Raw genomic sequence first — 24,912 nt, 5'->3', positions numbered from 1 at the left:
GTACAGACACAAGGCACGCTTTTACATCCCGTACTACTTCCTGGTGACAGCTTTCAAAGTCCCCCCCCCCCCCCCTCTCCCCCCAAAGAAAGTAATTACAGCCCTCCCCTTCTTAGCTTCTTAGAAGTGGCCAACCTCTGGCGCTGTTGGCGGCGGACCCCTTACTTCGATTGTGAAGTTTGGCTGCCCAGGCGCCCCAGTTCTGTATGTTCTCGTTCGTCTTTGGGGGTGTCCTGGCACCTCGACCTCATCTTCCGACCAGTCAACCACTTCTTCACCTCGAACGCCCTCATGTCTGAGGCGAGGTGCTCCGTCGCCATCTCGGAATGAAACCCTTCGTGCCCTTGATTGGTCGAATGGTCGTTCCGATCTCAGCGGTTCCGGTGAAGCATAGCCGCTGTCACCGGGAGACAGGCTACCGTGAAGTGGCGTATTCGTATCTCCTTGGAATCGCGGCCCAGAGTGGCTTCCACTCCTCGTTCGAGACTTCCTCACTGTTCCGGTCCAATAGGCTTCGGATTTCTGGGCTTGTCTTTGTTGTGGATCGGGTCCCTGGTAGGGGGGTTGACCATAGATCGTTTGGTTTGGCATGAAGGGGTTGCTAGTTGCGGCAGCATCACTGTCTCTTGGTAGTGGTGGATGGCTGCCGCCAGAGTAAGGAACTTCTGATGCAGCTCGTCGATGAGATGGTCTGTGAGGAGCTTGAAAGCCTCCAAGATCTGACAGCGACTGTCCACGTACTGCCTTCAAGATTTCCTTGGCAGTAGCTTGTATAATGGGGCCAGCATCCGGTTCATCATAGACTGACGGAGCAGGCGTGGAAAAACCCCTAGAGCCAATGTCGGAGCGGAGGAGTCGCCTGCTCAATTCTGAGCGCACGTCAATGTCTCTCAGAGCACTGGCATTGTTTTCCAGCTCCTTCCGTACAGTCTTTTTCACCTGTCTGATCAAGGCTGCATCTGATGCCTTTTTCCTTTCGCGTCTTTCTTGAGCTTTCCGACCATCATCCACTTGCTGTTGCCTGAACGCCAGATCTTCCATTCCTCTCTTCATCTCTTCTATGTCATCATCTCGACTTGTTCGTTTGTGTGGCTTCTCCTGTCTTGGCTTAGGCTGCTTCTTCGATCTGGGCGCGCTTGCTTCCTCATAATATCCCTCGACTGGCTGTTGCGGTGCGGGATACCGTGGGTAATGATCCTTGTGTTGACGGGTGAAAGTAGTCTGTGGGCGAGGGCCGGTATAATAAGCATGACTGCGAGGTGTGGCGGCGTACGGATGAGAGTGGACTGGTCCTTGATGCGGTACATAGTAAGAACCGTAAGGCTCGATCGGTGGAGGATATGTAGATGGTGGTGGTCCCATAGGCCGGGGCCCGCCCATCGGATTTTTCCAACCAGCAGTATGAGGTACTGGAGTATAATACGGCATTGGAGGCGCATGAATTGGATATACGCCAGGATGGGGAGGTGGTGGAGGAGGAGGAACTCCGTAGTAGTTCATTGCTGGGCCTTCAGGCTGTTGACTGAACCCTTGAGGCTCGTTGGGACCGGGAGGCGGGGGTTTTCGGTTCGGGGGACCTCTGTGCCGTGAAGGGTCTGCGAAACCTTCTAGGTGACCGCGCCTATACGGGACTGTCTGGCCGGTAGCAAATCTTGCTTCGTGATGAGGGCTCAAGCTATCTGGATCGGCGTAAGTTCCGTCCCATGCAAATTGTGAGGCAAGATCTTCGAAGTTGTCGACTGGTTCTGTGTGACGATGGTGTTGTCTGTAGGATCTTCGTGTTACGTCGGGTTCCGATTCGCTCCAGTCAATGTCTTCTGGAATCTCTCCCTGTGGGGTTGGTTCTCTTCGTGAAGAATAGGGAAGCGCTGGAACCATGGTATTGAATGCGAGGTGAATGGGTGTTTGATGGAGCGAAGAATTATTGACTTTCAAAGCATACTGTCAACTGCCAGATGTGGATAATGCGACACGGTCCCAATTTGCTAGAGTCGGGGTGCGTAGTGTGGCTGCTGCTTTATTATATTCGTCATCCCATTCCGAGCCACGCCGCTCCGAAGGAAAACGCGCGGGATAGGCTCGGCTCTCTTCGAAACACTTTCTTGCCGGTCGGCTTCTGAAGGCCGCCATCGAGCGTTCCTGTCATTGGCTCTGAGGGTGGTTGTTGGTTCGTGTTGGCAGTTATGTGTCGTGCGGCGATGAAAAGAAGACCACCCGTTCGCCGTTTATCCAGCTGCTCCGATTAGACAGGTCGCCGCTCCGGCCGTCACTTGCCCCGTTTCATCCTTGGACACAGGAACCGGACATGACTTTGAAGCAGGCTATGCTAGAAATGCAGCTGCCTCATGGACGCCTTGAATTCTGCCTTGAAGTCAACCGGCTTGTCGCAGCTTACATATGCGGCCAATGGCGCTAGATTGGCGCTAATGTACTGCGAGGTGTAGGAAACCACGTCAAGAGGCAGAGTACTTGGTTATACTTGGGTTAAGGCAATTGATCTCTAACACCAATTTACGGAGAGGGACTGACGAGGTTGTGTTAAACGCTGAAATCCAGAGCGCAGCGTTGGAAGCTAGTAAATAATCTTGCGACTCAAAAGCTGGACCCTGCATTGAGGCCGCACCTCTTCTAACAGCATTTCCAACTATTCATTCAAACCAACAGAGCGAAACGCTTGTAGAACGTTGCACACTAACGAACAATTCAAGCAGGCTGGCATGCAATATATATGCATGCGGTAAGACTTTGCAGCCGGCCGCTCAATGATGGTGGCAGTGTTGACGTGTTTTGGGATAAGCGACGTGGGGATTTGAGCCAGTAGGATAGCCCAATGCCACCAAGATCATGGTGTGAAGCTCAGCCCCCGTGACATGCTTCTGTTCTTCGAGTCCCCTGCAAGTCGGATTGGCGCAATGATGTGGGCGCGAAATCTCCTTTATGATTCGTTGGCTCTTCGGCCGAGAGCATGGTCCAAATGCTTAAACATAGAGAAGCTGCTGAACCCGGGACTCTTCTCTGTCCCTGAGTTGTTTAGTTGAAACATATCTTGAAGTTTGCAACTTAGCCGTCTTGATCAACCGCGGCTATTTCTTGATGTCAGTCATAGCACAGTGCTTGAGCCTGCGCATCTATTTCCAGAAACGCTCCAGCGGCGGCTATTTCGGATGCCTACCTTGGGCTAAGAGCTTTCCAACATGGATCCTCTGAGCATCACAGCAAGCACTCTTACTGTCATCCAGTCGTTGTTGGCTACGTTCGATGCTATCAAACACATCAAGGGTTTACCCGCAGCCTTCAAGGAGGTGGGGAAAAGCCTCCCACTCGTCGAGAACACACTGCAACTCGCTCATGAAGCCCTGAAAGCCGAGAAACCAGACGCCGCGGCTGAGAAGGAACTTATACCCGCACTGGGCGATTGTCAAAAGCGGGCTTCCACTTTACGCGACATCTTCAAAGACATTGAGGGCGGCAAGAACCAGGAAAAGGAGGCCAAAGAGTGGTCCGCTCTTGTCAAGTTCTATCATAACAAAGTCGTACCATTGGGCAAGGCTCACAAAGTAGAAAGCCTGATGCAAGAAATACTCAAAAAGCTCAAGGTACTAGCTATTCGTCAGATATTCAAGGCAAGTGCGGAGTTGCAAAAGCAAGTTGGCGGCCTAGAGGATGCAATCCGCTCTCTGTCAGAAGTGGACCCATCCCTCCCAGACTCGGACTTTGATGCCGCGTCTAATAACATCTCGATGAACAACTACGGCAAAGCGAAAGGGTTGGTTTCGACAGGCAGCAATGCGGACATTGCGATGGGAGATAAATATCATTCAGGCCACAACATGTACTTTGGTAGGAGATCAAGAGACAGCGATTCTGACTGAAGGTCTTCAAGTTTAGAAAAGCTGACGACCAGTTGATTCTGTGTAGCAAACCATTACTATCAAACTTCTGGCGCTACTGGTGCGTTTCCATCTGTCCGAACTGATTGTGTCTCCTGTTCTCACCAAAGAAAGTGGACCGTCCAGAACTACATATCGCGGACTGGCTGAGGCTAGTGTCACGGCCGCTGGATGTTGCAAAGATGCAAACCGAAACTTTCCAAATCGCTCTCAAGACTCCCGGTGCAGGACATGCAATCACTCAACTGCCGGCATTTGAAAAATGGTGTGCTGGAGAGATTCGGAAATTTTGGTGCTATGGAATCCGTAAGATGATGTCTTCGTTGCAAACTGAAATTGATGACCTAACGAAAGGGCGCTTTTAGCTGGATCTGGGAAAACAGTTCTTGCGTAAGCATCAGACTTTTGATCATGACACAGTCCTTCTTCGATCTCAAGAGCCTGTACTGATCAAAGCTTCGCAGATCTATCATCATCGATCATATCTCCAATCGAGTGATAGGACATCGCACCAAGGAAGTCTGTGTCTACTTTTACTTTGACTACACAAAACACTCCGAACACGGGATTACCGACATTCTATCAACAGTACTGTTGCAACTCTTACAAAATCAGGAGGTTCTTTCCCCCGAAACTCAGCGCGTCGTTAATACCTGGAAAAGGACTCGACAAGTCCCAACTGAGGAGGACTACTTCAAAATGATTGCATCGCAAGCGGAATTGTTTTCCACTATTTATTTCGTGGTAGATGCTCTTGACGAATGTCTCGACAGCCCCGTTGAAAACACTCTTGCGATCTTCCTAAGGAGATGCCAGGACTTGCCGAAGAACTTCAGGATGGTCTTCACGTCGAGGCCGGGATCCCATTTCCATCGAATGATAAGCCCAGATCATAAATGTGAAGTCAAGGCAGATGAAGCTGATGTCAAAGCTTACTTCGAAAAGTTCATCGAAAACCACTATGATTTTCAAAAGGTCGTAGAGAACGGCCGCATAGCGGATCCGTACTTCAAAGACAAGATCATTACAGCAATTATGAAAAAGTCTCAAGGAATGTAAGTCACTGAAGTCATTCAAGAATAGAAGGTACTGAGCATTACTCACATTTGACATAGGTTTCTTCTTGCACATCTTCATATCGAATCCTTGGCTTCAACTCTGAGTCTCGTTGAGCTCATCAACAAATTGTCACACCTCTCAGCAAGCCCGCAAGAAGTCTATCATCAGGCAATGGACCGCATAAAGACGAACTCCGTTTCGAAACGGATTTTGGCTATTCATGCCTTGTCTTGGGTCGTTTACGCTAAGAGAGCTCTCACTGTCGATGAGCTCCTACACGCTGTCGCAATTCGTAGTGCCCCACCATCTTCGTTCACCGACAATGAGCCGAGAAAGAATCTCCTGCCTACATCGTCCAATATGTGTACGGAAGAAGTTCTTTTATCAGCCTGCATCGGCCTCATCGTCGTTGTCCCCGGTGGCTCTGCATCTGAAAGGACTGTTCGATTGGCTCATGCCACTGCAGCGGAATTCCTCTTGGCTCAAGAGATAATCAGAGATGAGCAGGCTACCTTTCTGGAAACCTGTTTAAACTGTCTTTTCCACGCCTCAAGTCAAAAGTCTTGCTACTCTGGGGAAGAGCTCAACAAGCACTGCAAGATGTATCCTCTCTTCCGTTACGCAGCGGCGTACTGGGGACACCACTTCTCCGAGGTGCCCAAAGTAAAAGGAAGTAATTACAAGTTGGCCTGGGACTTTGCATCAGACGAAGTTAAGCTAGGCAATGCATTGAGAACGATGACAGACCCAAGGGTCTCGCACCAGACAAAAGTTTCTGGAGGGCATGTCTCAGCTTACTTTGGGCTTGAGAGTCTGGTCAGGAGAGCGATGTCCAAGGCCACCAATGTTGACTTCAATGCCAGAACAAAGAGCGGAGATACCCCATTACACTGGGCAGTAGCCCATAACCAACAAGATTTCGCGCTGTTTCTGATCAATGCAGGGGCGGATCTCAACATCCAAAACACCAATGGCAAGACGGTCCTACACATGGCGACGGCCATGGACCACAGACAGTTTATCAACATTCTCATAGAGAAAAGGGCAGACCTTGAGCTCCAAGACTCCGAGGGATACACTTGTTTGCGATGGGCTGCCCGTTATGGATACCAGAGGACTGTTAGTACCCTGCTGGAGGCCGGAGCCAAGGTCAGCGCGTCTGACAAGGATGGATACACAGCGTTACGCTGGGCAGCACGAGAGGGGTACAAGTCGATCGTTAAGACTCTCATTGACAGAGGCTCATCAATTGAGTCACCGGGCTCAGAGGAGTGGACGCTGATGAGATGGGCAGCACAAGAGGGCCAAGACTACATCATCAGCCGCTTAGCTAAAAGAGGTGTCAGTTTGAATAATTCGGATTCCGAGGGATTGACTGCTTTGAGCTGGGCCGTGAAGTACAAGCGAGAGATGACCGTATGGCAGCTGATCAAGGGTGGTGCAGATGTCAATAAGCCGGACAAGAAGGGAAACCGACCTCTTCATCTGGCTGCACACAACACCAGCGGCGATCAAGACAGAAGCTCTCTGAATATAGTCTGGATACTCTTACAGAACAAGGCCGAGATCGACGCCAGGAACAAACACGGAATGACACCTCTGCATCTAGCAGCAGCCAGAGGAACCGCCTCAACCGTCTGGCTGCTACTCGAAAACGGAGCGAATCCAACTCAAGTTGACACAAATGATCACAACGCATTATACAAGGCCGTAACTGGGCTTCATCTTGGATGCTGCCAGATTCTGATCCAGAAAGCGGAGCATCTCGTCAACTCCAAGGACTTGTCATGGCGTACGCCTTTGCATGACGCGGCCTCAGAGGGGTCCCTCCCGATTGTCGAAATGCTCCTACGCCACGATGCGCATATAGATGCTCAGACCCGCCAGGGTCAAACACCACTTTATCTCTCAATCCTCCAAGACCATCTTAGTGTTGCCGAGTTGCTAGTCAAGAAAGGTGCAAACTTACAGATCCTCAACACCAACAAGCGATGGACGGCTTTACACCATGCAGCATGGACAGGAAGTATTCTCATGGTAGAGATGCTTATCAGTAATGGGGCAGACGTTGCCGCGCAGGATCGACAAGGGTACACTGCGCAGCATCTTGCGCTTCAGGCTGGACATGGCGTGATCGTGGATTGCCTGAGGGCGAGTGGAGCAGATACACAATACCTGGATCCCGAAAGGTTGAAGTCAAAGGACTTGAATGGAGAAGGCAAAGAGAAATCATTCACATCGACTGATACCTCTTTCCCTTTCGAGGAAGCGAAAAGTGCTGAGTCGCCACAAACAGAAGAGCGTCCGTGGTGGAAGGGAGATAGAAGGTTCGCGGCTACTGTGGAGGATGAGTGACCATTGGACATCGTTGGAAAGTACACTGGGTTGAGGCTTTGGCTTTGAAACTCAAAAAGGATGGATTTGATGTAATCTTGCACTTCTTGCGCATCCAATCGACATTAATAACAAGACTGTGATCTCGAAGGAACCAAAACATCAGACCTTCTCCTCATTCTTCTCCAGCAGATCCAGAATCTCTCTTGCAGCCTTCTCTCGACCAGCGCCTTCCGGATGCCGCTTGGCTAGTGCTAGAGCTTGTTCCTGCATCGCTTGCGCCTGGGGGCCAAGCACGACTTCAATCAGCTTTTCGGAAAGTTCTTCTCTCTCCCAGTAAGGCTTGGCCTTCCTGTTGGCCCACTTCCCAATGCCCAAGATCTCTGACCGAATAGCGAAGTCATAGCAGTCGCCCCAACCTGGCAGAACGACTTGTGGTATACCAGTACTAGGTTGGAAGTCAGCGAGAGCTCTTGAGTTGATTGAGAAGGTGCTTACCACAAAGCCTCATGGAATGAGTTGGAGCCGCCATGACTGACACAGCACACGAGATGACCAGACTCTAGGATACTCTTTGGTTCGGCAGTAAACCAGTCCGTGATCTTGACTCTATCCTGTTTGATGAAGGGATTCATGATTGCCTTGACATCGAGCCATGGCCCAGAGTCTTCGGTTGCGTTCTCATTCTCCTCCAACTTGCGCGGCATCTTCCAAAGGACTTGGAGTCTAGCTTCATCTTCAGAACCACCCTTGTGTTCTTCTGCTCGATCAAGAAGATTTCGAATCGCATGCGCAAATTCAGTCGCCTTCGGAAGATCATAGAAATGGTGCGTGCCGAGACTGATGAAGACTGTTGGCCCTCGACTCAGCCACTCAGCAAGTTCAGGATCTTCGATCTCAATCTTGGGGGCAGCGCGGGTGATAGGACCACATGGAGTGATGGACTCGGGGATGGTCTCAAAGGGGAAATCAATGTCGGGACTATTGGCGACAAGGATTCGAAGGCCCTTGGGTGGTGCTTTCAGAAGGCCAAGCTCGTTCCAGGTGATGATCTCGATGCCGGGTCCAGCATGTTTGGCGAGATGTGCCGAGACACGCTTATATCTCGAATCCGCAAAGAGTCCGTATCCGGCGACGAGGTTGAAGAAAACGTTGAGGGGGACTAGATGGAGTGGGATCGGAAATGGTAGGCTTGATTGAATACTTGGCTGATGTTAGTTAGAAATTATAGCTTCGACTCTACTTTACCTGCACTCACATGGGATACTTCCACAGCATTGCGAGCTTGGGTTGCATTGGCAGCGCAAATTCTTTGATAGTATTTGGAGCCAGACAAATCCAGTTGATGTTTGCTTGGTTGGCAAATGTTGTAGCTGGCGCGAAGAACGCCTCCACCACAGTCACATCCGGCTTCACTTCCTCGAAGACTTCCTCGATAGCTTTATAAGTCTCGAAGAATTCCTCTGGGCTCCATGGAAGTGCGAGGCCAGCAAGTGTGAGCATGTTGCGGGACGTATTGACGAGCCCTGGCTTTGTAAGCCAAGTAGCCAGCGCCGGATTGTCAGGTCTATCCACGGCCTCGAAGTGGGAGAGGCCGATGATTGGATGTAGCTTGACGGCGTTCCCAGCCGGGGCTCCTTCTATCTTGTTGCATTGGTCGACGAAGCGGCGGAGCTGAGAATCAAAGCCTGCTTGTGAGCCAATGTGTACTTCGACATCGGGGTTGATCTTTATCAAGGCGTAGGTAGCTGAAAGAATGACATTAGCCTGACCATAATCTTTGTTACAGAGGAACAAGATCTTTTTCTTGGTTGATGACATCTTGAAGGGTGATCTCCGACTGCTGAATATACGGTACCGTATGATGAAGCTTAATCAGGCCATGGGGGAAAAGTGCTGGAGCTACGTTCGAGGTAGCCTAAGCTTTATATAAGGCAGTCTCCAGTAGTAAATGGAAATCCTTCGGCCTTCTTCTCTTATTTTAGGTTACCCACCTGCCTTTCTCCCTGGAAAAGCTCAGAAGCACGCCAAGACATCGTGGGGTGTGGGCACTGATTGTAGGTGCACCACTTGCAGAAATGATATAAAAATCGTTCTGATAAACTATTTCAACGAGATTCAGGATTGGTTGCGCTCTTCTCGCTGTGCTGTGCTACACAGCCAAGAAACTCAACATCGCTGACGTGAGATAGACCGGCATCGTGCACTTCAACGTTACAGATTAAGCCAAAAGGGCAAGAGGTTGTGGACTGAAGTGCGCGTTAGCTCCACTGCGGAAGGATTCCCGTTTGGTACCTTATCTCAATGTTCCATTAGATTTACGCCAGATGCGTTCGGATGATGTTCCTAAGCGGAGTTTGTGCGACATTGCAGTCTGAGTGATGTGGCGATCATCTGCCGCTCGAATGGGCGTACGAAGCCGGTGGGAGACACCCGGGCCGAGTCGTCACTTCTCCCAGGTCATAAACATACCATTTTGGGTCAGATATGCTGGCGAGCGGAGACTAATTGAGCATTGTTACCGAATGCTGCAGCCGAACAGTGTTGTGAACCTGTTTGATTGGATCACGAATGCACTGAAGGCAACATTGATGCTACGCCGAGATTACTTGCGTTTTTCTGACATCTAAACTGCAGCGGGTGTTTGAAAATTCGTGTTTATTGAAATTGCGTGTCCTATTGCAGATCATGTCTGAATTTGGAGTGATCTCTATCCCCTTGTCCCAGTAGAGTGTTGTGGGAGTCGAGTTCAGTAACGGTGTAGTGATGAACTCCAGAGGCACTCATCTCATGCTTTGGTACTTCTGCCCACATCTCATGCTTAGGTATTGATCCACCATACAATTCAGTCTGTGGTACATCCGACTGCAACTCCCCTGGAGCCACAGGGTGATAGTAAGCCTGGTATGCTCCATCCCCCTTTGCATGGTCAGGATATGGAGCAAGTGCAGTCGCTGCTTCGGCGGCTTGCTTCTGCTTCCGGCGTTTGACGAAGCAGAATAGAGCAAGCCCTATGATGGCACCGACGACGGCTCCAACTACAGCTCCAACAATGGCGGCTAGTGGGGTAGATCCCTTGGTATCTTTGTTCTCTGCTGGATCATGATTGGTTTCTCCAGTTGTGTTTGTATTTGACTTCCTGAAAAGTGCCTGAACTTCATTGGATGACCACTGGACGGAACTGATACCACTAGATTGATGTTAGCACTTTGGCTCATGCTGTCAGCTTTCAAGTGCTAGGCTCATTTCACTTACGTTTGCTGATACCAGTCACTGACTGTCTTCGCACTTTCGTAGTTCTTGGCGTCTGCGTCGTAGTCCGTCTTCCACTTCCAGTCTGTCATGTCGAAGAGACCGAGTCCTTGCGGCCAGGGGTCGGCACTCGTATATCCCGTTCTGCCATCCGCTCCTCCAACTGACAGCATTTGACGGCGGCCAACTAATGCGCAGCAATGATTCCTCCTTGGATTTTTCGACTCGTAAGCGACTTGGTTCCAGAAGAACCCCGGAAGGCTTAAAACGAAGACATCATCATAAGTTGAACCTGTCTCACTATTGGTGCCGCCGAACACAAAGCTAAAACTTCATTAGTATCAACGAAAAGTCGTATGAGATCAATGGAAATGCTCACATTTCGTAGGTTCCGTTGTTGCCTTCGACTCCAACGCTGCAGAAATTGCTGCGGGGAGTGGGCGCATTTCCGGTTGTCTTTTGCCAGTACCAATCTCTAGTTACTGGATCCATGAAGGTCAAGTTGCTGAAGTCCTGCCATCCGAGAGGCTTCGCCTGATCAGGTTCGAGACCCCATGTTGCGCCGCCCATTATGGTGATGAGACCATTCGAACCAAAAGTCGGGATGTAGACGGCTGAGCCTCCCGTCAAAGTGCCGTACTTGGAGAAGGCATCATTTGTTTCATTTGCCCAAGACCTCGTGGTCATGTTGTAGGACAAGATGCCCGGGAGTGGCTGCGAGTAAGGGTTAGATGTCGTCCAGCCTGACGATTGTCCCCCAAACCAGAACCCGGCGTCGGGGGTACTAGCGAATGCGCCCCCCTCATTTCGTCGCAATTCTTGGAAAAGTGTTGGGTTCGCTGGCGTCTCTTTTGACCATGTCCCACCTCCTTTGCCGTCTGCTTCAAACTTCCAGGACGTGGGCTCGTCTAATGGAGCACCGAATGGGCTATGTCCGCCCCAAATCCAGAATGTACTCTTCGCGTCGTTTTTCCACATCGCCTGTTGGTCCATAGTCTTCGGCGTCTTCGGAATCTCCCTGATCCTGACGCTGGTTGCGGACCATGACGTCGTCAAATCGATCGATAATGTGGAGTTGACTAGGATTCCACCGCGTGAGAAGGTGTCGGGATTGATCGCTTCGTCGTTGAAGTAACTGACCTGCGTTGGAGCCTCGCGACGTTATCGGGTTACCTCGCGCGTCGAGCTGAGAGATCTCGCCGCCATCGATGTAGGCGTAGTCGCCAAGGACAACGACTAAATGGCTTAAATCAGTTGAATTCGATTGTTCAAATGTTGATATCCACTACCTCTTGCTTCTGCTCGACGGAGGAAGATCTCGGGAGAGGGTACATCTGACAGTTCCCAGGCGCGTCTCGACAGCGCATTCGCCAGGTTGGGCAGCTGCATCACACATCCCAGAAAAGCTCCCTTCACCGACGGCTTGAGCATCATCGTTTCGTGAAATGAAAGAGTGAATAAAACAGTTGTGAAACGAACGACGCGACGAAAACGCCAAAACCAACGAAAAAGTGAGGAACGATGAGGAGAAAGTCAAGTCTCAGCCATCAAACTCCCCGCCATGTTCGAAGGAAAGGCTCCATGAAACTGGGAAAGGGAGCGGCCGCAATGTTGGCTTCGGTTGAGGCTGATGCTGCCGAAATTAACATCAAACCCAAATCATGCTCAAAGCCTGCAGACCCATGACGCTAAATCAGAGGCGATGAGCCAAAATGCCCTGGCATTGGGCAAAATCGCTCGCGAAGGATCGTTAGCGCCCTTGGCGTGCTGACGGGCTTCCAAACCCTCGTCCCTTTCGCAGCCTGTTGTGGCGTTGGCACGTTGTTCAGAAAGGCCTAACAATCTCACTGTCTCTGAATGGCCTGTCTTAGGTACCAGTCTCCTGGAAGACGACATAGAAGGTGATGATGTGCTGGACTGAATGGTATGCTATAGCTTGGCTCTGACCGACCGAGCTTTTCACTTCCAAAAGATTTGAGAATCTTGGGGTAAAGTCTTTGTAACAGAACGACGGCGGCGGGCTAGCAAAGATGACACCCGGGGTTTCCCACGGACCAAAAACACAGGCAACAGCTTAATCAACTTAAGGTGCAACAAGCCTTATTCCGCCGGAGATCGTGGCCGACAGTGGGCCAAAATCGCCCGCGGCAATACGCATAGCGAGATTATCATCCCTGTAACGCAGACCCTTGACGATTTGGGGGCTGCTCCAGGGACTGTGCAGCACCCTGCTGATACTTTCCAGATTCTCTGTTCGTTCGGCTCGGACATGAGAAGGTGATCCAATTATCGCTGTTTCACTGTATTTCCGGCCTAATGGTAGACAAATTGCTCACATTCTGGGCTACAAAATGTTGGACTAGTTCCGAGTGATGGAATCCCAATCAGTCTCCATAATTCCAGTTGAGTCTGGTGAGAACCGTCAAAGCACAGTTTGCCTCCAAGGAGTACATTTCAAGTTGGATGAGAAAGCGAAAGATCATTGTTACAAACCAGCTTTGCCTTCACCGGCGAAGATAGACAGTTGTGTCTAGTCTTTTCAAAATCGAGAGCAAAATTATAATAGTGGTCGTCATAAATAAGAAAGTTTCTCAGAACATCATGGCATTAGGCTAAGAAGAGCTACATCAAGTACCACTAAATGCCTGTCGTTTTAAGCTTCACTTTCTGTCGTCGGAAGTTTTGCCACAAGAAAAACCGAGACCTTGGATGACTCCGAGTATGAGAAAGGTTCAGCTGAACCAGAAGCGCCAAAGACCGTGGAAAGTGCGCTGCAATTACAAGCTATGAGTATGGTGCCGAAGGAGAAGCCAAGAAACAATACCCAACAGGATTCAGATAACAATTCCGCACAAAAGTATGTTTCATTTCCCCCCATTCCTGGCGAACCGAACGACGAGACGTTAAGGGAAACTCAAAGAGAACAACCGCAAGTGGGGGCAGAGACTGTAGAAGAAAATCAAAAGGAACAACCGTTAGTGGATGTAGAATCAAATCAGCAAGAGCCTCCCAATGAGCCTATGCAGCGGCCACATAGAGCTTCGTCTTTATGGTTCTGGCACGAAAAATGAGATAGCTCGATAGAAACCGTCATAGGTGCGATTAAGAAACCAGGGATGCGCAATATGACTTAATCCGATGCGTTCATGACTTCAGATATCGTTGAAGAGAGAAAGATGCACATATGCTTACATCAGGAGTCAACTACGGTTGTTGACCTACTTAACCTTTGTGCTCGCTTTCACTCCTGTGTAGTGGAATCCAGGAGCCAGAAGTAACCTCACTTGCGGCACTGGCAACACAACTAAGTGGCCATTCGCCAGACAAACTCCCAAGTGCCAACTCAGATCTGCACTAAGCGTCTTGATTTATCCACTTTCATTGGAGATCAGCCATCTGCCTGAAGTAAGACCAGGGCAAACAGTGATCTTGTGGAATAGCAGGAAACACTTTCTAACTCAAGAACCAGCTCGAATAAAACTCTAATTCGTCCGAAGGAAGTCAAGTTAGGTAAAAATCGAAAGGTTGATGGGGTTACCTATTGCTGCGCACTAATCTTCCCAAGTTGAATGTCGGTGAATGGTGCCCAAGCTCGGCGCTTGAGCCATTGAGCGGAACGCGAGCTAGGCCGTAACGAAAGATTTATCCTGAAGCCGCGGAAAATTCTCGCCCATACAAAACAGACCAGTGTGTCACGACGATTCATGACTTTACCCCCAGGTAGGTAAACCCGAAACTCGGCCGGAAAGAGAGTCATAGAACCATTGACGGATGGGGAGAATCCAAGAGATAGAAACTCGGCATAATGGGAATCTCGCACGCATTTATAATATGATCAAGCTTCCCGCCGATATGATTGAATAAGCACAACATTCAATACAAGCTAATCAGTTGCCGCGCAACTCTTCACTTGAATACTTATCCATTAATTCGCGTGTACTTCGTGTTCGCAACCACAGAGCACGATGTGGTCGTCTTTCACGGTTGCAATAAAGCCGTTGCTGGTCACGAGCATATGCCTAATCCAGTCTATTCAATGTCTAAAGACTGTTGAGATCCCCTTCACCCGCATGGCCGACCCTAACAGCAACTTCGTTGCATCGATGCAAATCTCGGTTGGATCTCCACCGCAACAAGTTTTGGCGATCTTCGACACAGGGAGCAGTGATCTCTGGGTTCCTCAGCTCAACAGCCGGCTATGCAAAGACCGCTTGGCAACATGCACCGCCAGCAACGGCAGGAACTCTAGCGTCTCAGGTGCATTTGATAACGCCAAATCAACTACCTTTAATGCCAATCGCTCTCCGTTCGAGGCTACGTACGCAAATGGTGTTGAAATCCAAGGAACCTTCATGTCAGAATCAGTCACGGTCGGCAACACATCGATCTCAAATAACACTATGGGATTGGGTCAGACTGGCAAGCTGACATCACCCCTGATTGCCATCCTGGGCGTCGGCCCCTCGAGCTCAGAGGCGTCCGTTCTCGCCAATAATGCTAAGCCGTACACGAACTTTCCAGAAAATCTCAAAGCCCAGGGGCTCACCAAGTCGCTGGCTTACAGTGTATACTTGAATGATTTCAGTTAGTTTCCATATTTGGATTCTTAATGTACGCTTAAAATTTGCTGACATCGCTCAGGGTCGCCTACTGGAAGCGTCGTGTTTGGCGGGATGGACACTGCCAAGTTCACAGGACAAATGCAGATGATCCCTCTCGTTGGACAGAAGCTATTCAAATCGAATGACTTCATCGTGCCTTGGACTTCCTTCTCCTTCTCGGCAGACAAGAATGCCAAACCAACTGCAATTGGGGGAAACAACTTCCCACCCGTCCTCGTTGATACTGGCAACCCATCCTTATCCTTCCCACCAAAGATATTGGATCTAATCGGACCGGCTATCAATATCCAAACACTACAGGATGGAACGAAGGCATTGAAGTGCAGCAGCGGCGATTCGGGTGCCAAGTTCAACTTCGAGTTCCAGACGGCCAAGGTCGAGGTCCCTCTGTCGATGATCTTCATCCCCCTCATGAAGAACGGGGCACCCGTCACCGACAAGAGTGGCAGTTCCCTGTGCACACTTCCGTTAGAACCCATTGACAGTAACGTAGCATCTTTTGGTGCGCCTATGCTTTCGGCTGTGTACACGGTCTTTGATCTTGAGAACAAACAGCTCGGAATGGCACAGGCTAAACTAAACGAGTCAGCATCAAACATCGAGGAATTTGTGCCAGCCAACCCATCGAAGGGAACAGCCAAACGGCCACAAGCGCAAAGTGTGCGCTTCAGACAGAAGTGATGGAAGAATCATAGCATGCTCATAGACCGATTTGCTTGCAGGCTGGTTTCACAAGCTCTTTCTCTTTTCGCATTTCTGAGTGGCATTGTATAGAGCCAACTTAGCATGCAATTGTAACACCTGCAAGATAGAACGATTGTCAACATCCGCGCATCTAATGAGCGAGACTCAAGACAAAAACAAGACAAAAATTGCAGGGTACGAGGAGCTCTTTGATATTCTCCCAGTTGTATTCCAGAGATCACGAATTTCTTCCAATGTTGTTGACATCAGAGATGTCGGTGAGCTAACACGCCAAGTAGTCCAATAACCTTGGAAAAAAACAGGGAAAGTTCAAATTCGTAGGTTTCTAGACCCAGAAAAATCACGCATCGACTGGTCTTGCTTGCGCGATAACTTATCAGCATTCTCCATAATAGTGTCTAAATCCACAGATAAATACGGAGTTGTTGTCTTCCAGCTCCTTGCACCACCAAATCGGAGCTTGGCCTCGGCAACTATACGGACTAATGAGCGGGTACGCAATGCAACATGTAGATCAACTTGATACGGGAGGCAGAAGCAACCGTGCTGCCGTCCGGTTTTTGTGGATCGATGAGAGGCAAACAAAAACAACACACCTCGTACGAAGGCATCGTCATCTTGAGAGACAAATATTGTCCCTACACTTCCCCTCTGTCAGGTGACAAACCCGCCGATATCTTTTGGCATCAGATCCAACCAGCTTGCCATAAAACAGACTCACGAGGATATGTCTCCCGCGTCATCGATTCACGATCCAGGCGAAAGCCAGCCGCTCCTCTCGAGGCATCGACGACGCACCGGCACATTCCAACTGCCATCATTCAATGGCCAGCGACTCGTGTCGCCCCTATCCATGCGACGTGCCTCCCTACAGGAGGTTCACCCACATCACGAAGACGTCGAGCCAGTACTGCCGGCCGCGCCAGTCGCCGCCCACCAAGAGACGCGCCTACACAAGCCGCAATGGGCGCTTAGTGACAGGCCACCAAACACATGGGCCCAAATCCGTCATTACTGGCGGGAGGAATTTGCGTGAGTACCTGAATATCGGCTGGATCCATCTTTACATCACTTCAATCGCGAACATGGCTCCCCACCGGAGCCTCCCCCACCGGGATGCCTTACGGCAATGGAGCTCTCAGAATCAATCCGATGCTGACCGCACACATGCACAGTGAATTCTGGGGTATCTTCATGATCTTGCTCTTTGGAGCAGGTGTGGAATGCGAGACGCGTCTGAATTACCAGTCGGCCGACATCCGCGAAAATGCTGGTGACTTTTTGCAGTGCCGCCTGGCCTGGGCCGCCGGCGTGGCTATGGCCGTATGGATGTCCGGTGGCGTATCAGGTGGACACTGCAACCCAACCGTGACAGTTGTCCTCGCCCTTTTCCGCGGCTTCCCCTGGCGCAAAGTGCCCAGCTTTTTGGCTGCGCAGGTCTTGGGTGCTACCTTCGCCAGTCTTGCCGTCTATCTGAACTACTCCACCAGCATTGCAGAGTACGAGGGCGGCGCTGCCCGCACTTTGATCGGGGAACATGCCACTGCCGGTCTCTTCTTCACCTTTCCCAAGTCTGGACTTCCTTATGCCGGCGCCTTTTACACCGAGTTCCTTGCCTCGGCCGCGCTGGTGGCTATCGTGTTTGCTCTGGCTGATAAGAACAACCTATCGCCGCCAAAGGGCACACAACCCTTTGCTATGTTCTTGGCTTTGCTGGCCATCGGCTCCGCCTTGGGCATCAACACTGGGTACGCCATGAATGGTGCCAGAGATACTGGCCCACGTATTGCGTTGGCTATCGTTGGCTATGGCTCGGATGTCTTCACTCATGATTCTTACTACTGGCTGTGGGCCCCTTGGGCTGCTGCTATTGTTGGTGGTATCGCGGGTGCTTGCGTGTATGATGGATTCATCTACACTGGGCGTGACTCTCCGTTCAACATCCCGAGGAAGGAAGATGACTAAATGGCGTGATTGGAGGGTCATCATATTGACCCTGAGAAATCAGAGTCAAACGGGATAGCATCAGGTTGTATTGGAATTTTCTGGCTGTCACAAGTTATTGAGGAGATATGTGGGATGAGATTTTAGCCACCTGCAGATTGGCTGTGACCTCAGACAGGACAGAATAGATCCGACGCAAGATAGCAACGGCAATACTTGGAATAGGCGTCAAGAAAGGCTGATTAAAGACGTGTATAGGGATGGGTTATCTCACGGTAATGATCACTGACCTATGAAGATATCTTTGGAGTGAAAGTTTTTAGCATGCCAGGCAGATAATGTACTCGAATCGAAGACGCGTGCGCCCAAATACAGGCTCCCAAATCAAAAATCCTTTTGGGCTTCACCCAAGTGGTGGGCCACATCCGGGTTCTTGCGAGTATCAGAGTCAGTTCAACCATGCAGTTATTCTAAGTCTCTTGCGCTTTCTTTCGGATCAAGGCGTGCGGTAAGAATTGGGATGTGGCCTGAGCTAGCTCCCGCTGACTCGAGCTGAACTCAAGTCACCCGGTGGAGAGCCATCAACATTAGCAACAAACTTCAACCGATATAGTTTAGATGAAGTTCATGTAGTAACACCTCATACCAAGATCTATTCATTCGGGTCATTAAATATCTCTTTGTAATCGTGGGGGCATTGGAACATCACACTAACTAAACCGTCAATTCATCAACCTTGACTCAATTATCGTAACTTATAATTCTCACACGAGGCGAACGAAGTGTTCCATGACGACTAGCAACTTCCATTGCGCCTACTAATACTACCAATCGGTAATTGGCGGTTACACAACCGCCAAGTCGGGAAAATTCTGGCGCTATGACGATCAGTCCGAAAAGAGGAGAAGTCTGGGGGAACCAAGATCATAACGCACCTCGATGGAACCCTGCGCGAGTGTTAGAAGAAGTGCACCGAGAACCGAGAAACCGCAATTGGTGCGCATCACATACGACCCGCCGGCTGAATGCAAAACTTTCAGAAACCTTCGTGAACAATCTTAATTTGACCCCGGAGCCGCAGAATCCGTTGATGTCTAGGTCTACAGGGGGATATTGTAGCACAGTATCATACTCTTCAAATTACTTTCGGCAATATGGGAAGTATTATTGGTATCGGTAAACCATGCGGCACAAACGGCAGTCCACATAGAGCATAGTCCAGTTTCACTTTTGTTAATCCACGAATGCCAGATTGATGAGATTCGTATCCCAGTGCGACTTTCTCGGACTCTCTCGCATTGGCGAGCAACTGCCGGTCCACAACTAGGGGAGACCGGATTGCAATCAACGATTAGATAGCCAATCGCTGTCAAGTCAAAATACACACATTTCTCATATATATAAAGATCGGACGACTGCCAACTGTTTCTAGTCAAGGAGTTCGTGCTACAGAGACTCAAGCTTTTTTCATCAACTGTATATACTCCGCAACGCAAAGATGATGCTCAGAGCCAATGCGGGGGTGGTTTCGACCACTCTACTGCTCCTCGCGTCTGTGACAGATGTCATCGCCCAGACATGCGACCTGCCGTCTACCTATCGCTGGACATCGACTGGCGCGCTGGCCACACCCAAATCCGGATGGGCCTCGCTCAAGGACTTCACCACCGTCACTTACAACGGTCAGCACCTCGTATACGCGTCGACTCATGACCAAGGCTCAACCTGGGGATCCATGAACTTTGGCCTCTTTTCCGATTGGTCTCAAATGGGTGCTGCGTCTCAAAATGCAATGACCCAGTCCGCCGTCGCGCCTACCATCTTCTACTTCCGTCCCAAGAACATCTGGGTCCTCGCCTATCAATGGGGTCCGACTCAGTTCTCTTACAAAACGTCGAGCGATCCCTCCATTGCGAACGGGTGGTCCGCGGCGCAGCCCATGTTCTCCGGAACCATCTCCGACTCCAGCACCGGCCCCATCGATCAGACGCTCATTGGCGACAGCACGAACATGTACCTGTTCTTCGCGGGAGACAATGGCAAGATCTACCGCTCTAGCATGCCCATTGGAAACTTCCCGGGCAACTTTGGCACCGCCTCGACAGTTGTCATGAGCGACACGACCAACAACCTCTTCGAGGCTGTCCAAGTCTACACCGTTAAGGGCAAACAGCAGTACCTCATGATCGTCGAGGCTATTGGCGTCAACGGCCGCTACTTCCGCTCCTTCACGGCCACCAGTCTCGGCGGATCGTGGACGGCCCAGGCCGTGACCGAGAGCAACCCCTTTGCCGGCAAGGCCAATAGCGGTGCTACCTGGACCAACGACATCAGCCACGGTGACTTGGTTCGCAGCGATCCAGACCAGACCATGACTATCGATCCGTGCAACCTTCAACTGCTCTACCAGGGACGATCCCCTAGTTCCAGCGGCGACTACGGCCTGCTGCCCTACCGCCCGGCAGTTCTGACCCTGCAACGATAGGATTCCTCCGCCGGACCTCAACCGCCTGGACACCTGTGGCGCTAAACTTTACACTAGGGACAGTTCTTAATATTCTTGAGTCCTCCCCTAGCTCAGTGATGGGTCAGACAGCCAATCAGGAAAAACGTGTACGGAGTCAGTCCAGGAGAGTGTTTGCGCATCGATGGGCTTCCCTTTCACATGTAAATATTGATCAAACATACAGCACCTTTAGGCCAGGAGGTCTTCACTGATCGCCTCCCATTGAACATAAATTATTATTACCAAGCTTTCATGCTTTTGCCTCAAATCTACTTAGATCCTATGTTCAGCTCCAGCCATTGGTTCTCCTGTATGAAGGCCTGCGATGACCTTGCCACTTCATACAAACACACCATAAACTAGAACTTATGTGCCGCACGACAATAAAACTCGTGATAGTGATATCGAGAAAGTATGGACAGTCGGTCACACCCATCGTACTTTCTGCACACCATCGGATGAGATATGCATCAAGTAAGCAGGTCCAACATCCTTGGCAAACCTGTTGGTTACATGCGCTCATATACATTTCCTCATCTTTGGCGAACCACGGCGCCTGAACAGGCGGCATCTCCTTGCACTTACCCCGCACTCGAGATGAGAGACGCCAGATTGTCGCTTGGAGAAAGGGTTTGCTGACGCCGCGTTTATTGCTCAACTCATACAGGCTATGGCCGCCCCGTCAAGCTTTCCCAACGTCTTTCAGTCAGCTTACTAGATGACAACGTAGTCAAAATCAATACCATGCGGCTATTACATACAACTACATTTGAATTGCGAGAGTTCTCCGGTACAGACATACCTCCCTACGGCATCCTGTCCCATACTTGGGGGCGTAACGAGTTCACATTCAGAGATTTCCAACGAGCTGGATACCGCGGTGGGATCACGAAAATCGATGGCATGTGTCGTGTCGCTCGAGACCAAAGGCTTTCCTGGGTCTGGATAGACACTTGCTGCATAGACAAGAGCAGTAGCACGGAGCTGTCTGAGGCCATCAATTCTATGTTTGCATGGTACAGACGGGCTGCAACATGCTTTGTGTACCTTGAAGATGTTCCTGGGGGTTATAAGTTTAATCCCAAAGACAAGGTCTTCGCCAATAGTCGCTGGTTTAGTCGCGGTTGGACCTTGCAGGAATTGTTGGCGGCGACCACAGTATTCTTTTACGACCGGTCCTGGAGCTTCGTGGAGTGGATTGAAAAGTCCGGTGACACTGACGGTAGAGCCCGTCCATCAAATATGGTACTCGGGAAAAGGAAGATAAGCCAAGTCGATAACGAGAGCTTCGACATGAATTTCAACATGAATAACTTCGCCTCGGCTCTCGGCAGTATAACGAACATAAACTTCATTGCGTTAACCAGAAAATTCGAAGATGTGCATCGGTCCTTCTCAGTGGCGGAAAAGATGAGTTGGGCATCGAGAAGAGAGACAACCCGTTTAGAGGATAAGGCCTACTCCCTCATGGGCCTGTTCGATGTGAATATGCCGCTGCTATACGGAGAAGGTGAAAAGGCTTTCTTTCGGCTCCAGGAAGAAATCATCAAGAAGACTGATGACGAGTCGATATTTTCTTGGGGCTATGGAGAACCTGCTCGGTTTGAAGGGGGGTTGTTCGCCAAATCTCCGGCCGACTTTCTCGGGTGCCGGAATGTCACAATGGTCGAGACCGCGGGCAACACCCCGCACTACTATCTAACGAACAAAGGTCTGCATATTCAGACACGATTCACAAATACACTACGGAGGATGGGAACTTTCATCTACGCCATGCTACACTGCACGGACAGATATTTAACTTCGGGGAAGAATTGCATAGCTATTCCCCTCTACTACGTGGGCAACCTCATCATCCGCCCGCCTGGTGCCGTACCTCTATTGATTGACGAAGCCGACCTCGGCACAGAGGCTGTCTATCTTTACATCCACGTCTCCGGAAGTTTTGACAGCTTCAAAACAGACTTCCCGATGCCGGGACATATGTTAAGACGGGTGGAAAAGTCTACAACTGTTCAGTTTACGAGCGCCCCAGGCAACATTAAGCTTGCTGAGGTGTACCCACCCAGCTGGTATCCGCTGTGTACCACATCAAAGTCACTGATAGTAGTACAAGACTTGGCGTCGCCAACAACAACCGCCACTGTCTGGATGAGATTTTGGGATCTATCCTCTGGCCTCGATTTCGCCTTACGACTAGATTTAGAGTGGGAGTTGGTACTTTCCCAGAGACCAGATCAGCTTGGGCTAGCGCTGGTGTCCGTACACCCACTTGTGAAACTCATACCGCAGGACATGTATCTATTCGACGAGGTCTTTCATGATGGACTATCAGTCTCGGAGTGGGGAGAGAAGATATCCTGGGGCGATGGTGAGCTGGGTGCTTCCTGGGCCCAGGACGAATTCGATTCCAACATTCGATTAACATTGCCTCCTTCAAAAGGGGATACGATTCTGACAAAGAAAGCTCTCTCATCTGAAGAAGCACGAAGAAAAGTAAGAATAGAGGAAAGATTTCATTTAGTGCAAGCGGCGAGGGGGTTGAAGAGGTGAACATACCTCGACTTGTAACTCAGGAAGTGGATATTAGATTTAGTTATACCCAGTGTAGGAATCATGGATGAATAGGACATAAGGTGAATGGTTGGATCCGCAAATTCCACAGTATTGCAAGCTCAATGCTGTGTCATCCTACTCTATTGGCGACATGCGCGTGAGCACCGTTATCTGATTTCACGAACGCATGCCCCGCACACAAGCGCGCAGCGACTGTTTTATTTCCTACCCATCAGCCGTGATCAAACCAACAGACGCGCATAAGATGTTACTCTTTACAAAGTATTCATCCCATGGCTGACGTGTTACGGCAGGTCACCTCGCGCCTTTGTCGCAGCCGCGAAGCCTGAAGGTGATGTGGTCTCACGACCGGCATCTCCCCACCTGAGTCCGGTGAAAAGGCGCCAAAAATAGGGGTCTCGGACACGCACGAAAGGGTGCGGGGGCCGCTAGTTCGACGTCCGGGCCTCCGTACCTGGGGCCCGGGCGTCTGACGGCAGTCCGGTTGCTAGGAACGAACATGAGGTAGGCCTTGATCGCTTGACATCGGACTGTTCATTGCGTCCAGTCTGTTCTTCTTTCGGCGAACTATAAACTTCATCGATATCCTTCTCTAAAGTGCACCTAACTTGCCTTTTTATCTTTCGCTCGATATCCCAGCTAATTCCCTGTATTTACTTCTACATTAACCTTTCAGACACAATGGCGAGCCCTGCTGGAAACATCTCCTTTGAGGGTAAGTCATGGAAACCATGCACAATGGCTGGATAATGACTGACCGAGTCGCTCAGACTATCTCGGCCTCTCTGGCTGCATCTTCGAGTGGGCCGACAGCTACGACTCCAAGGACTGGGATCGTCTCAGGAAATGCATTGCCCCTGAGCTTCGCGTAAGTTATCCGTCCCACGGCGATGCTTTTCACTGCCTTCGAAACTGCACGTTTGTACTGATCTAATGCAGATTGACTACCGCTCCTTCCTCGACAAGATCTGGGAGGCCATGCCCGCGGAGGAGTTCATCGCCATGATCTCGGACAAGTCCGTCCTCGGCAACCCCCTTCTTAAGACCCAGCACTTCATCGGCGGCACCCGCTGGGAGAAGGTCTCCGAGACCGAGGTCATCGGACACCACCAGCTCCGCGTGCCCCACCAGAAGTACACCGACGCCTCCCGCAAGGAGGTTGCCGTCAAGGGCCACGCTCACAGCTACAACAAGCATTGGTACAAGAAGGTCGACGGCGTCTGGAAGTTTGCTGGTCTCGCTCCCGAGATCCGCTGGTCAGAGTACGACTTTGAGGCTGTCTTCGCCGATGGACGTGATTCCTTCGGTGCTGAGGAGACTGTCGATAAGAAGAACAATGTCTCTGTTGTCGAGAAGGAGCTCAAGGTTGCCGCTGCTGTTTAAATAATGTCAATGTAATGAGGGAATACCTCCGGTCATGGGAACGGCGAATCGGGACGTGTAATTTACGATGGTTAATTAGGTTCATAAGTTAAGGCTTTGAATGAAACATGGCTACACCTGATTCAGTAAACAAACTACGTGGTATTATACTGGCTGTTAGCCTCTTTGATCAGAATATCAAAATCAGATGATCGCCGGCACAAAGACCTAGCATCCCAGCGCGCTTCGGATCTGGAGGAGCAAGTTCATGAGCAACATTTTCAGTCACCACGGCTCAGGCGTCTGGTTCAGGGCCTATGAGTTTGGTCCTGTCAAGTTCTCTCCTACCAGCGCTACTGAGGAGTGGGGTACGTACGATAAGGATGTCAATGCCTTCACTAACCCCAGCAACCTTGCTATTAATAGGTGTGTAATACAGGGAAGAAGCTCACAGAGGCTAACTACTATTAGGGTTTAAAAAATAAATTATTAAAATCTACCCTTCCCTCGAGGTATATTACTAGCGCTCTATATATACTTAAGCTACTTTTTTATTACTTAGTCTCCCTTTTTATATTCCTTAAACTATCCTTTAACTAACGGGGTTTAATTAATAAGGCTTAATAAAATACTCCCTCTCCTAAGCTTTATTTTAAAACTA

General features: G+C 50.1%; 10 protein-coding genes across 10 annotated transcripts; 7 read left to right on the top strand and 3 right to left on the bottom strand.

Moving 5' to 3' along the window:
* Nucleotides 1-120: 120 nt before the first annotated feature.
* On the bottom strand, nt 121-1,878 carry CCOS01_04323 (uncharacterized protein; the record flags this gene model as incomplete). The annotated part of the gene is made up of 1 exon (XM_060452505.1): nt 121-1,878. The coding sequence occupies one exon, from the start codon at nt 1,876-1,878 to the stop codon at nt 121-123; it is 1,758 nt and encodes a 585-aa protein (XP_060316463.1).
* A 1,316-nt stretch (nt 1,879-3,194) lies between these two features.
* On the top strand, nt 3,195-7,304 carry CCOS01_04322 (uncharacterized protein; the record flags this gene model as incomplete). The annotated part of the gene is made up of 5 exons (XM_060452504.1): nt 3,195-3,840; nt 3,919-3,951; nt 4,256-4,280; nt 4,355-4,945; nt 5,006-7,304. 5 exons carry the CDS (start codon nt 3,195-3,197, stop codon nt 7,302-7,304), a joined length of 3,594 nt encoding a protein of 1,197 aa, XP_060316462.1.
* A 141-nt stretch (nt 7,305-7,445) lies between these two features.
* CCOS01_04321 (uncharacterized protein) lies at nt 7,446-9,104 on the bottom strand (the record flags this gene model as incomplete). The annotated part of the gene is made up of 3 exons (XM_060452503.1): nt 7,446-7,731; nt 7,782-8,486; nt 8,542-9,104. 3 exons carry the CDS (start codon nt 9,102-9,104, stop codon nt 7,446-7,448), a joined length of 1,554 nt encoding a protein of 517 aa, XP_060316461.1.
* Nucleotides 9,105-9,959: 855 nt separating this feature from the next.
* Nucleotides 9,960-11,969, bottom strand: CCOS01_04320 (kelch repeat protein; the record flags this gene model as incomplete). The annotated part of the gene is made up of 5 exons (XM_060452502.1): nt 9,960-10,473; nt 10,539-10,859; nt 10,915-11,614; nt 11,676-11,771; nt 11,825-11,969. 5 exons carry the CDS (start codon nt 11,967-11,969, stop codon nt 9,960-9,962), a joined length of 1,776 nt encoding a protein of 591 aa, XP_060316460.1.
* A 1,352-nt stretch (nt 11,970-13,321) lies between these two features.
* On the top strand, nt 13,322-13,606 carry CCOS01_04319 (uncharacterized protein; the record flags this gene model as incomplete). Its single annotated transcript, XM_060452501.1, has 1 exon — nt 13,322-13,606. The coding sequence occupies one exon, from the start codon at nt 13,322-13,324 to the stop codon at nt 13,604-13,606; it is 285 nt and encodes a 94-aa protein (XP_060316459.1).
* A 999-nt stretch (nt 13,607-14,605) lies between these two features.
* CCOS01_04318 (uncharacterized protein) lies at nt 14,606-15,838 on the top strand (the record flags this gene model as incomplete). The annotated part of the gene is made up of 2 exons (XM_060452500.1): nt 14,606-15,119; nt 15,177-15,838. The coding sequence occupies 2 exons, from the start codon at nt 14,606-14,608 to the stop codon at nt 15,836-15,838; spliced, it is 1,176 nt and encodes a 391-aa protein (XP_060316458.1).
* Nucleotides 15,839-16,589: 751 nt separating this feature from the next.
* CCOS01_04317 (MIP family channel protein) lies at nt 16,590-17,827 on the top strand (the record flags this gene model as incomplete). Its single annotated transcript, XM_060452499.1, has 2 exons — nt 16,590-16,894; nt 17,038-17,827. 2 exons carry the CDS (start codon nt 16,590-16,592, stop codon nt 17,825-17,827), a joined length of 1,095 nt encoding a protein of 364 aa, XP_060316457.1.
* A 1,477-nt stretch (nt 17,828-19,304) lies between these two features.
* On the top strand, nt 19,305-20,291 carry CCOS01_04316 (alpha-L-arabinofuranosidase axhA-2; the record flags this gene model as incomplete). Its single annotated transcript, XM_060452498.1, has 1 exon — nt 19,305-20,291. One exon carries the CDS (start codon nt 19,305-19,307, stop codon nt 20,289-20,291), a length of 987 nt encoding a protein of 328 aa, XP_060316456.1.
* Nucleotides 20,292-21,617: 1,326 nt separating this feature from the next.
* On the top strand, nt 21,618-23,043 carry CCOS01_04315 (uncharacterized protein; the record flags this gene model as incomplete). Its single annotated transcript, XM_060452497.1, has 2 exons — nt 21,618-22,808; nt 22,978-23,043. 2 exons carry the CDS (start codon nt 21,618-21,620, stop codon nt 23,041-23,043), a joined length of 1,257 nt encoding a protein of 418 aa, XP_060316455.1.
* Nucleotides 23,044-23,570: 527 nt separating this feature from the next.
* On the top strand, nt 23,571-24,272 carry CCOS01_04314 (scytalone dehydratase; the record flags this gene model as incomplete). Its single annotated transcript, XM_060452496.1, has 3 exons — nt 23,571-23,604; nt 23,660-23,757; nt 23,829-24,272. The coding sequence occupies 3 exons, from the start codon at nt 23,571-23,573 to the stop codon at nt 24,270-24,272; spliced, it is 576 nt and encodes a 191-aa protein (XP_060316454.1).
* Nucleotides 24,273-24,912: the final 640 nt, after the last annotated feature.

Source organism: Colletotrichum costaricense, assembly GCF_030867565.1.
Source record: "Colletotrichum costaricense strain IMI 309622 chromosome Unknown Scaffold_4.1, whole genome shotgun sequence".
In the NCBI taxonomy this organism is placed as follows: Eukaryota; Fungi; Ascomycota; class Sordariomycetes; order Glomerellales; family Glomerellaceae; genus Colletotrichum; species Colletotrichum costaricense.
The sequence above is the reverse complement of the archived record's forward strand: the minus strand, read 5'-3'. Positions and strand labels throughout refer to the sequence as shown.